Here is a 12,740-nt window from a genome sequence, read left to right as displayed (position 1 = left end):
GCAAACTGACCTGAAAGAATTATTCCCACAAAATGAATAATGAAAAAAAATTGTAAATGAGAAGGCGGGAACTTAAACGTACTAACAGCTGTTTTGTATGTATTCCCTCTTGTTCTTGATTGGTGCACGAGCAGAGTCAGTTTACACACATCCACTTACATACATAGATACATCGATACATCGAAGATAGGAGCAGGAGGAGGCCATTCTGCCCTTCGAGCCTGCTCTGCCATTCATCACGATCATGGCTGATCATCCAACTCAATAGCCTAATCCTGCTTTCTCCCCATAGCCTTTGATCCATTCTTCCCAAGTGCTATATCCAGCCGCCTCTTGAATATATTCAATGTTTTAACATCAACTACTTCCTGTGGTAATGAATTCCACAGGCTCACCACTCTTTGTGTGAAGAAATGTCTCCTTATCTCTGTCCGAAATGGTTTACCCTGAATCCTCAGACTGTGACCCCTGGTTCTGGACACACCCATCATTGGTAACATCTTCCCTGCATCTACCCTGTCTAGCCCCGTTAGAATGTTATAAGTCTCTATGAGATCCTCCCTCATTCTTCTGAACTCCAGCGAGAACAATCGCAACCTCGTCAATCTCCCCACATATGACAGTCCCGCCATCCCTGGAATCAGTCTGGTAAACCTTCACTGCACTTCCTCGAGAGCAAGAACATCCTACCTCAGAGAAGGAGACCAAAACTGCTCACAATACACCAGGTGTGGCCTCACCAAGGCCCTGTATAATTGCAGCAACACATCCCTGCTTCTATACTCGAATCCTCTCGCAATGAAGGCCTTCTTTACCGCCTGCTGCACCTGCATGCTTACCTTCAGCAAATGGTGCACAAGGACACCCAGGTCCCGCTGCACACTCCCCTCTCCCAATTTACAACCATTCAGGTAGTAATCTGCCTTCCAAAGAGAATAACCTCACACTTATCCAAATTATCCAACTTTCTCAAAGACGACACATACTTTTAAAGACTTGTCAGTTCTCCTCTTGGCCATTTCTCCTTCAGAATAAAGTGCCCCCACTCTGCCAAATGTCTCCTGCTAGTTGACATATTCCCACGGTATTTTTCAATATTTTACACAGAATTGGAAACGGATGTATCTGAGCACTGAATTTTATTTGCATCCTGCAACATTTGCTCTTGGTGAAGTTACAAGCGTAATTCTAAGGAAATCATTAACCAATCAAATTTTGCAAACCTGGCAAGGGGAGGAGGAAAGTGAACATCCAGAAATCGTGGTTCATGTTGCAACCAATGACCGGTAGGGAAAGAAAAGGTTACCCAATTAGTGATTGTGATGACAGCGAGTTACGACAGGCAGGACTGGAGAGATGGCAGAGAGTGAGGATGTCAGATTCTGGCGATTGGAACCAGTCTGCAGCAATGGGAACAGGTTGCACCATAACAGGAGCACATCAATGTCTGCTGGATATGATGGAGATTTACACTAAATAGACGGGGAGAGGGGCGCCAGGCTGAAGTATTAGAGAGGAGACATGCACAGGGAGTGGGGGAGGCAAACAACAATAGAATATAGAGTAGGAGGAATCAGACATGGGGTAAAGGCAGCCAGGGACCAGACTCAAACACGAGGAGGAATGGGTGCTGAATAACCTTGGCAACAGTGTATGCAGAAAAGATGAGGGGAGAAGAAGGGGTCTTTGTTCAAAGATACTGTTACAGCACTAGAAAGTAATGATGCACTTCAAAAGTCAAAGACAGGGGCCAGGATTTTGAGGTCCCGGCCAGGGTTCGGATCGTCACCAGTGGGATGGATAATTTGACTGACCAGGCAAAGATCTGTTTCAGCGGGAATTCACAGTCTTGGAAAATCCCGGCCAGAATTGATTTGCTTAGAATGAAGGAAGAACAGCAGAATTATTAGATCGCTGGATGCAGACTGTAGACGACCCACTGGTGAGACAGTGATCGAGGATTAAATTGCAGAAAGATGTGAAAAGCTGAGAGTTATGAGATTGAGGAACTTCAATTATCCTGATATAGATTGGGAAAATAACAGTGTAAAGGGAAAAGGAGGGGTGCAATTTTGGAGATGTGTACAAGAGAACTTTATCTTCCCAGTCCAACTAGGGAGGAAACAAAACCGCACCTGGGGAATGAAGTGGGGAAAATGGGGCATTTGAACCGGAGGGGATCTGGGGAAGTTGCCGCAATATATTGTTAGATTTCGTGTAGTTGTGGAAAAGGACCTGAAAAAATCAAATGTGAAAATATTCAATTAGATGAGAGTGATTTTCAGCGACTTGTCCGGTGAATAGGAATCATGGCAGAGTAAATGAGCGTTGTTGCACCTGAAGGTCGTGGGTTCAAGACCCAGCCCAGCACTTGGCACAGAAAACAAATCTGAGACTTTAGTGCAGTACCGCAGGAGCCCTGTGCTGTGGGAGGTGCCATCTTTCAGGTGAGATGTTAAACTGAGGCACAACCTGTCCCCCTGGGTGGATGTACAAGATCTTCCGGCACCGTTTCAAAGAGGAGAAGGGGGAGTTTCTCCCTAGTGTCCTGGCCAATCAAAGTCACAGAAAGATTCTCTGCTCATTACCACATTGCGCTTTGTGGGAGCTTGCTGTGCAAACGTTTGCAGCTATTTTCCTGCATCACAACAGGGACTGCACTATTGGCTATAAAGAGCTGTGGGATGTCCAGTGGTCACGAAAGGCACTGTATAAATGCAGGTCTTTCTTTGGATTTGGATTTGATTTATTGTCAAGTGTACTGAGGTACAGTGAAAAGTATTGTCCTGTGTACAGTCCAGACAGATCGTTCCATAGATGAAAAACAGGGCAGATGATAAATAGACAATGTAAATACATAGATACACACATCTCGGTTAGAGATAGGAATGGTGTATTTAGCTCAATCCTGGAGGCCAGTCTGAGAAAGGATGTCAAAACCTTAAGCAGGGGATGAAAGGAAATTTAGCAGGTTGGGTAGGGTGAGGGGGGGGTGAATGATTTCAGGAAAAACTTGAGAAATTGGGGTTCCTGTTCTCAGAACAGAGAAAAGGAAAATTTGTCGGAAGTGTTCAAAGTCATGAAGTAAATAAGGGTCAATAATCAGAGGACAAACAGTGAATGTGGCTGGTTAAGGAAACAGGAGGGATGCAGCATGAGGAAAAATATAAAGCAGCCAGTTGTCAGCAAAATGTGCTGTTTGAAAAGGTGGAAGCAAATTCAAAAGGAAATTGAATAACTCTCCAAATTGGGAGAATTTGCAGGTTTTAGGGGAGAGGGCAGGGGCGTGGGACCATTTGGAAGAGTGATTGGCTGGTGTTTCAATGGCGCAGAATTATTGGAAAGTCCATTCAGCATATAAACATTTAGCGAGTAGTTAGACGATATGTTAAACTGTAGTCCTGGTGGGCTGTCTGGAAGTCACGTTGAAAAAATAAATTGGTCTGTAAATGTACAGAACTGAAAAATGACAAGTCATCCATTCGGAATTACAGGAACACTTCCTCCCGTGATGTTGCCATCCAGCAGGATTGGGATGCATTGATTGGGGTGATTTGTGTTGTTCGGATCGTCTGCGCCGGATCAAATTTACAAACTCCATCCTCCATCGATGATAAACTCTTTTCCAGTCACATAGGTTGACTGCAAATAAAAATAAACATCAAAATCACCTTGTAATTTGGAACTGATGTTAAAATTTAGCTTACAGTCACCAAATTACCGCTCAAAATAAATGCAAAGAGAACCAAAGGATGTGTGTCAACAGAAAAAAGTAATTTTAATATGACCACCTCATGAATGAGCACCTGCTCCTATCTTAGGCATGAAGGTCAAACCCTCAGGGAGAGGGGCTTCTGGCACAGGAGGGATGATGTCTGTTTGTGAAAGAGTTGAGTCTGTGCGATAAGAACAGAAAATTCAGGAAAAGCTCAGGCGGCCTGGCTGTATCTGTGGAGAGAGAAGCAGAGATAACCTTTCGAGGCTGATGGCTCTTCATCAGAACCCAGGACGGCTCCAAGCTCTGAATAACCACCGGGCCTCGAAGCAATAACTGTTTCTCTCTCCACAGATGCTGCCATATCGACTGAGCGTTTCCAGCATTTTCTGTTTTTAATTATCGTTAGTTTCATAGCTGCCTAGAAAAGGCAGGGAACAATATTAACCCTCAAGAGTGGTAGGTATGGAGAGGGCAGTGAGGAGTAAAAATCTCACCTTGCTCACATCTGGTTTTAATGGCGGCGACAGGAGAAGGAGGAGACATTTAAGATCTCAGGAGGGATGTCAGTAAAGTATTTTAATGAAACTAAATGTTTCCATCAGATTTTACATTTGTACCTATTTCAGGAGCTCAGAAAAGCAATCAGATAAAAGGGGGCAAGGAGAGGATGATCCAGGACTGTCTGTGAGTTTAGGGGCAGCAGGTGGGCTGCCAAGACTGGGCCAACAATTTATCAAATCCCCTGCCCATGATTGACCTATTCCTCCGCCCCCCCCCCCGCCCCCCCACACCATCATCTCTCCTTTGACAGCATGTTCTCCGCACCAATCACTTTCCCCAACCACAATCTCCCCTCCCCTACACCCTCCCCATCACCATCTCCCCTCCCCTACACCCTCCCCATCACCATCTCCCCTCCCCTACACCCTCCCCATCACCATCTCCCCTCCCCTACACCCTCCCCATCACCATCTCCCCTCCCCTACACCCTCCCCATCACCATCTCCCCCACCTCAACCAAACCCTTCTCCCTGCCCCCAATCACCATCTCCCCTCCCCTACACCCTCCCCAATCACCATCTCCCCTCCCCTACACCCTCCCCAATCACCATCTCCCCTCCCCTACACCCTCCCCAATCACCATCTCCCCTCCCCTACACCCTCCCCAATCACCATCTCCCCTCCCCTACACCCTCCCCATCACCATCTCCCCTCCCCTACACCCTCCCAATCACCATCTTCCCTCCCCTACACCCTCCCCATCACCATCTCCTCTCCCCTACACCCTCCCCATCACCATCTCCCCCACCTCAACCAAACCCTTCTCCCTGCCCATCATCCCTCCCCCAATCACCATCTCCCCTCCCCTACACCCTCCCATCACCATCTCCCCCACCTCAACCAAACCCTTCTCCCTGCCCCCAATCACCATCTCCCCTCCCCTACACCCTCCCCATCACCATCTCCCCTCCCCTACACCCTCCCCAATCACTATCTCCCCTCCCCTACACCCTCCCCATCACCATCTCCCCTCCCCTACACCCTCCCCAATCACCATCTCCCCTCCCCTACACGCTCCCATCACCATCTCCCCCACCTCAACCAAACCCTTCTCCCTGCCCATCATCCCTCCCCCAATCACCATCTCCCCTCCCCTACACCCTCCCCAATCACCATCTCCCCTACACCCTCCCCAATCACCATCTCCCCTCCCCTACACCCTCCCATCACCATCTTCCCTCCCCTACACCCTCCCCATCACCATCTCCCCTCCCCTACACCCTCCCCATCACCATCTCCCCCACCTCAACCAAACCCTTCTCCCTGCCCATCATCCCTCCCCCAATCACCATCTCCCCTCCCCTACACCCTCCCCAATCACCATCTCCCCTACACCCTCCCCAATCACCATCTCCCCTCCCCTACACCCTCCCATCACCATCTCCCCTCCCCTACACCCTCCCCATCACCATCTCCCCTCCCCTACACCCTCCCCATCACCATCTCCCCCACCTCAACCAAACCCTTCTCCCTGCCCATCATCCCTCCCCCAATCACCATCTCCCCTCCCCTACACCCTACCCAATCACCATCTCCCCTACACCCTCCCCAATCACCATCTCCCCTCCCCTACACCCTCCCCATCACCATCTCCCCCACCTCAACCAAACCCTTCTCCCTGCCCATCATCCCTCCCCCAATCACCATCTCCCCTCCCCTACACCCTCCCCATCACCATCTCCCCCACCTCAACCAAACCCTTCTCCCTGCCCATCATCCCTCCCCCAATCACCATCTCCCCTCCCCTACACCCTCCCCATCACCATCTCCCCTCCCCTACACCCTCCCCATCACCATCTCCCCTCCCCTACACCCTCCCCAATCACCATCTCCCCTCCCCGACACCCTCCCATCACCATCTCCCCCACCTCAACCAAACCCGTCTCCCTGCCCATCATCCCTGCCCCCAATCACCATCTCCCCTCCCCTACACCCTCCCCATCACCCCTCCCCTACACCCTCCCATCACCATCTCCCCTCCCCTACACCCTCCCCATCACCATCTCCCCCACCTCAACCAAACCCTTCTCCCTGCCCATCATCCCTCCCCCAATCACCATCTCCCCTCCCCTACACCCTCCCCATCACCATCTCCCCTCCCCTACACCCTCCCCATCACCATCTCCCCTCCCCTACACCCTCCCCAATCACCATCTCCCCTCCCCGACACCCTCCCATCACCATCTCCCCCACCTCAACCAAACCCGTCTCCCTGCCCATCATCCCTGCCCCCAATCACCATCTCCCCTCCCCTACACCCTCCCCATCACCCCTCCCCTACACCCTCCCATCACCATCTCCCCTCCCCTACACCCTCCCCATCACCCCTCCCCTACACCCTCCCATCACCATCTCCCCTCCCCTACACCCTCCCCATCACCATCTCCCCCACCTCAACCAAACCCTTCTCCCTGCCCCCAATCACCATCTCCCCTCCCCTACACACTCCCCATCACCATCTCCCCCACCTCAACCAAACCCTTCTCCCTGCCCATCATCCCTGCCCCCAATCACCATCTCCCCTCCCTTTTCCCCTCTCTGGCTTCTATTCCCTCTCTCCCCGTTTCCCAGCTGTTCCCACCCCCACCCTGTATTTGCCTGTTTCTATCCCCAGGGCTAATTGCCACTTCACCCTTTAAGCCTGTGCAATGTCAATGTTACGCTTGGTCTGGATTCTGTGTAACATTACGAGATATCGCCTCGGTATAAAACTTGCTCTGGGAAGGAGGTGATATAAAACCTTACCCCCAGGTTCCAGCACCTTCGTTCCCGGGAGCGGGAGAGAGCGAGGGAGCCGGGAATAATTGGCTATTCTGAGTGATCCGACTGGGGGGGGGGGGGAACTGAAAAGTGACGTCACAGGAAAGCTGTGACCTGATTGGCTGGGAGGGAATCTGCACTAAATTTTAAAATTAAACATTGTTAAACTAATTAAACATAATTAATTACTTAATCATAATTTAGAGGGGTATCTAAGCCAGAGATCGGAGAGTACTGTATTTAGCATTTACATTTATAGTAGAAATCTAGTGCTAGGAAACATAGTTAACTAACTTTTTTTTAAAAATTGCCCCTGTCCTTCAGTGGGCCAACCCTTTCCCTGGCTACCCTCTTGCTTTTTATGTACGTGTTAAGAAGGCATATGGTGTGCTAGGCTTTATCAGTAGGGGGATTGAGTTTCGGAGCCACAAGGTCATGCTGCAGCTGTACATAACTCTGGTGTGGCCACACCTGGAGTACTGCGTGCAGTTCTGGTCACCACATTATAGGAAGGATGTGGAAGCTTTGGAAAGGGTTCAGAGGAGATTTACTAGGATGTTGCCTGGTAGGAAGGGAAGGTCTTACGAGGAAAGGCTCAGGGAATTGAGGTTGTTTTCGTTAGAGAGGAGAAGGCTGAGAGGTGACTTAATAGAGACATATAAGATACTCAGAGGGTTAGATAGGGTGGACAGTGAGAGTCTTTTTCCTCGGATGGTGATGACCAACACGAGGGGACATAGCTTTAAATTGAGGGGTGGTAGATATAGGACAGATGTCAGAGGCAGTTTCTTTACTCAGAGAGTAGTAGGGGTGTGGAACGCCCTGCCTGCAATAGTAGTAGACTCGCCAACTTTAAGGGCATTTAAGTGGTCACTGGATAGACATATGGATGAAAATGGAATAGTGTAGGTCAGATAGGCTTCAGATGGTTTCACAGGTCGGCGCAACATCGAGGGCCGAAGGGCCCGTACTGCGCTGTAATGTTCTATGTTCTATGTTCTATAGGTAGACAGATTTTGGAAAAGAGTAAAAACAACAGGGTTGTTGTGATGGGAGACTTCAACTTCCCCAATATTGACTGGGACTCACTTAGTGCTAGGGGCTTAGACGGGGCAGAGTTTGTAAGGAGCATCCAGGAGGGCTTCTTAAAACAATATTTAGACAGTCCAACTAGGGAAGGGGCTGGAGTCGACCTGGTATTGGGGAATGAGCCCGGCCAGGTGGTAGAAGTTTCAGTCGGGGAGCATTTCGGGAACAGTGACCACAATTCAGTAAGTTTTAAAGTGCTGGTGGACAAGGATAAAAGTGGTCCTGGGGTGAATATGCTAAATTGGGGGAAGGCTAATTATAACAATATTAGGCGGGAACTGAAGAACCTAGATTGGGGGCGGATGTTTGAGGGTAAATCAACATCTGACATGTGGGAGACTTTCAAATGTCAGTTGAAAGGAATTCAGGACCGGCATGTTCCTGTGAGGAAGAAGGATAAATATGGCAAGTTTTGCGATCCTTGGATAACAGAGATATTGTAGGCCTCATCAAAAAGAAAAAGGAGGCATTTGTCAGGGCTAGAAGGCTGGGAACAGACGAAGCCTGTGTGGAATATAAGGAAAGTAGGAAGGAACTTTAGCAAGGATTCAGGAGGGCTAGAAGGGGTCATGAAAAGTCATTGGCAAATAGGGTTAAGGAAAATCCCAACATTTATTACACGTACATAAAAAGCAAGAGGGTAGCCAGGGAAAGGGTTGGCCCACTGAAGGACAGGGGAGGGAATCTATGTGTGGAGCCAGAGGAAATGGGTGAGGTACTAAATAAATACTTTGCATCAGTATTCACCAAAGAGAAGGAATTGGTGGGTGTTGAGTCTGGAGTAGGGTGTGTAGATAGCCTGGGTCACATTGACATCCAAAAAGACGAGTTGTTGGGCTTCTTGAAAAATATTAAGATGGATAAGTCCCCAGGGCCTGATGGGATATACCCCAGAATACTGAAGGAGGCAAGAGAGGAAATTGCTGAGGCCTTGATAGAAATCTTTGGATCCTCACAGTCTTCAGATGATGTCCCGGAGGACTGGAGAATAGCCAATGGTATTCCTTTGTTTAAGAAGGATAGCAAGGATAATCCAGGGAACTACAGGCTGGTGAGCCTTACGTCAGTGGTAGGGAAATTACTGGTGAGAATTCTTCGAGACAAGATCTACTCCCATTTGAAAGAAAGTAGTCGTATTAACGAAAGACAGCACGGTTTTGTGAAGGGGAGGTCGTGTCTCACTAACTTGATTGAGTTTTTCAAGGTCGCAAAGATGATTGATGCAGGTAGGGCAGTGGATGTTGTCTATATGGACTTCAGTAAGGCCTTTGACAAGGTCCCTCATGGCAGACAGGTACAAAAGCTGAAGCCACACGGGATCAAGGGTGAGCTGGCAAGGTGGATACAGAACTGGCTAGGTCATAGAAGGCAGAGAGTAGCAATGGAAGGGTGCTTTTCTAATTGGAGAGCTGTGACTGGTGGTGTTCCGCAGGGATCAGTGCTGGGACCTTTGCTGTTCGTAGTGTATATAAATGATTTGGAGGAAAATGTAACTGGTCTGATTAGTAAGTTTGCGGACGACACAAAGGTTGGTGGAATTGCAGAGAGCGATGAGGACTGTCAGAGAATACAGCAGGATTTAGATCGTTTGGAGACGTGGGTGGAGAGATGGCAGGTGGAGTTTAATCCCGACAAATGTGAGGTAATGCATTTTGGAAGTTCTGATGCAGGTAGGGAATATACAGTGAATGGTAGAACCCTCAAGAGTATTGACAGTCAGAGAGATCTAGGTGTACAGGTCCACAGGTCACTGAAAGGGGCAACACAGGTGGAGAAGGTAGTCAAGAAGGCATACGGCATGCTTGCCTTCATTGGCCGGGGCATTGAGTATAAGAATTGGCAAGTCATGTTGCAGCTGTATAGACCCTTAGTTAGGCCACACTTGGAGTATAGTGTTCAATTCTGGTCGCCACACTACCAGAAGGATGTGGAGGCTTTAGAGAGGATGCAGAAGAGATTTACCAGGATGTTGCCTGGTATGGAGGGCATTAGCTATGAGGAGCGGTTGAATAAACTCGGTTTGTTCTCACTGGAACGACAGAGGTTCAGGGGCGACCTGATAGAGGTCTACAAAATTATGAGGGGCATAGACAGAGTGGATAATCAGAGGCTTTTTCTAGGGGGCATAGGTTTAAGGTGCGAGGGGCAAGGTTTAGAGGAGATGTACGAGGCAAGTTTTTTCCACAGAGGGTAGTGGGTGCCTGGAACTCGCTGCCGGAGGAGGTGGTGGAAGCAGGGACGATAGTGACGTTTAAGGGGCATCTTGACAAATACATGAATAGGATGGGAATAGAGGGATACGGACCCCAGAAGTGTAGAAGATTTTAGTTCAGACGGGCAGCATGGTCGATGCAGGCTTGGAGGGCCGAAGGGCCTGTTCCTGTGCTGTACTTTTCTTTGCTCTTTGTTCTATTTACATAGCTTTTAACAAGGGACAGGCAGCATGTGCTCCAATGACCCAATGAATCCAGCCCTCAAAGGCCTACTCAATCTTATTCTTACATTTCCCATTTCCTGGTTTGAATATGTAGATGTGAAGATGTGGAAAGGGATCTTCTTAGAGCTATTGTTGCCGCAGTGGTTGATAAATCTTAATTAATATCTGTTAGCATCACCAATTCATGATTAATACAAATGCCCCTGTGCCACACTGTTGTACAAATGATTACTGACTCCAGCTTCAATGAGAAATCACTTCAATGTGAAGGTTGCCGTGCAGAGAGCAATCAGAGATTCTCGCTTTCAGCCACTGATTTTCTCAACATCGGAATGTGGGATTATCTCATTTGTTCTGGTAGGGGAAATCACCGCCACTGTCTGTGTTCCGGTGACATTATAGGATTAACGATTTTTGGGTTATAGACACGAACAGCTTTTTAAGTCACTGATTTGCTGCCTACTTCATCAGATGCCAGATATACGCAAAGGTGAGCCACCTCCTCGGCAGTAGCCATTCTGCCAGTCTTCTGCCTCTGCAGGAATTCTTGTAAAGCCTGGAACACAGAGAATACTCCATTTTTTAAATATACAGTTGCCGTGCTTGGTACAAGCGTGAAGATATTGGATATTACAGACTGTAAGAGAATACTCTGAAAGCAGCCACAAAACCTGTTTGCAGCTTAACATGCACCTGTGGCCATTTAAACTGTGAACAGTGTTTGAAATGAAAATGAAATGAAAATCGCTTCTTGTCACGAGTAGGCTTCAATGAAGTTACTGTGAAAAGCCCCTAGTCGCCACATTCCAGCGCCTGTCCGGGGAGGCTGGTACGGGAATCGAACCGTGCTGCTGGCCTGCTGGGTCTGCTTTAAAAGCCAGCGATTTAGCCTTGTGAGCTTGTTTGATTCTATGGCCACGATTTAGTTAAACATGAACCTGAATAAGGGAACTTTAGAGCTACCTGTGAAGTTTAAACACCTCATTGTTTCAGGATGAACCACCTTTTCAGTCCGTGAGATCTCTCGGCTGTTCGTCTCAGGGTGTCACCGTGAACAAATATTTGAGCTCAATTTGGGACATAGGTAAAAGTGAATAACCATTGTCAACTGCTTTTTGTATCATGGTGGCTTGGACTCCATGGTAACTCTGTGGCCATGTGACTGAAACTAGCTTCAGGAACTGGAGTACGGAACAATAATCAAAGCAAATCCAGCAACGGGAATGTTTGGCCCCCATTATTCACAGTGACTTCATTGCAGTGTTAATGTAAACCTACTTGTGACAATAAAGATTATTATTATTTGGTGAAGCGAGGCCCAATCGGGTGCCACCCGGATTCCCAGATAACAAAAGTTAGATCTGGCAAGGTGAGAAGGTATCTCATCACCACCCAGCCCCCCAGCCCGGAACGGGGATTGAACCCACGCTGCTGCCCCACTCTGCATCACCACCCAGCCCGGTACGGGGATTGAACCCACGTTGCTGCCTTGCTCTGCATCACCACCCAGCCCCCCAGCCCGGTACGGGGATTGAACCCTCGCTGCTGCCCCACTCTGCATCACCACCCAGCCCGGTACGGTGATTGAACCCACGCTGCTGCCTTGCTCTGCATCACTAACCAGCCCGGTACGGAGATTGAACCCACGCTGCTGCCCCGCTCTGCATCACCCCCCCCCCCCCCCAGCCCGGTACGGTGATTGAACCCACGCTGCTGCCTTGCTCTGCATCACGACCCAGCCCGGTACGGAGATTGAACCCACGCTGCTGCCCCGCTCTGCATCACCCCCCCCCCCCCCAGCCCGGTACGGGGATTGAACCCACGCTGCTGCCTCGCTCTGCATCACTAACCAGCCCCCCAGCCCGGTACGGGGAGGGAACCCACGCTGCTGCCTCGCTCTGCATCACTAACCAGCCCCCCAGCCCGGTACGGGGATTGAACCCACGCTGCTGCCTCGCTCTGCATCACCACCCAGCCCCCCACAGGGATTGAACCCACGCTGCTGCCTCGCTCTGCATCACCCCCCCCCCCCCCCAGCCCGGTACGGGGATTGAACCCACGCTGCTGCCTCGCTCTGCATCACTAACCAGCCCCCCAGCCCGGTACGGGGACTGAACCCACGCTGCTGCCTCGCTCTGCATCACTAACCAGCGCCCAGCCCGGTACGGGGATTGA

At 49.6% G+C, this 12,740-nt stretch overlaps 1 protein-coding gene across 1 annotated transcript in view; it reads right to left on the bottom strand.

The window, feature by feature from the left end:
* Window positions 1-1,122: 1,122 nt before the first annotated feature.
* The window catches only part of LOC119963677 (3-hydroxybutyrate dehydrogenase type 2-like), a 58,648-nt gene continuing 47,030 nt past the window's right edge, over window positions 1,123-12,740 (bottom strand). The window contains exons 7-8 of the mRNA XM_038792995.1: window positions 11,029-11,121; window positions 1,123-3,642 (exon numbers count right to left, since the gene is read on the bottom strand). Coding sequence (XP_038648923.1) covers window positions 3,589-3,642; window positions 11,029-11,121 — 147 coding nt within the window. The 3' untranslated portion in view covers window positions 1,123-3,588. The remainder of the gene's footprint in view (window positions 3,643-11,028; window positions 11,122-12,740) is intronic.

This window comes from Scyliorhinus canicula, chromosome 3 (assembly GCF_902713615.1).
Source record: "Scyliorhinus canicula chromosome 3, sScyCan1.1, whole genome shotgun sequence".
In the NCBI taxonomy this organism is placed as follows: Eukaryota; Metazoa; Chordata; class Chondrichthyes; order Carcharhiniformes; family Scyliorhinidae; genus Scyliorhinus; species Scyliorhinus canicula.
The sequence above is the reverse complement of the archived record's forward strand: the minus strand, read 5'-3'. Positions and strand labels throughout refer to the sequence as shown.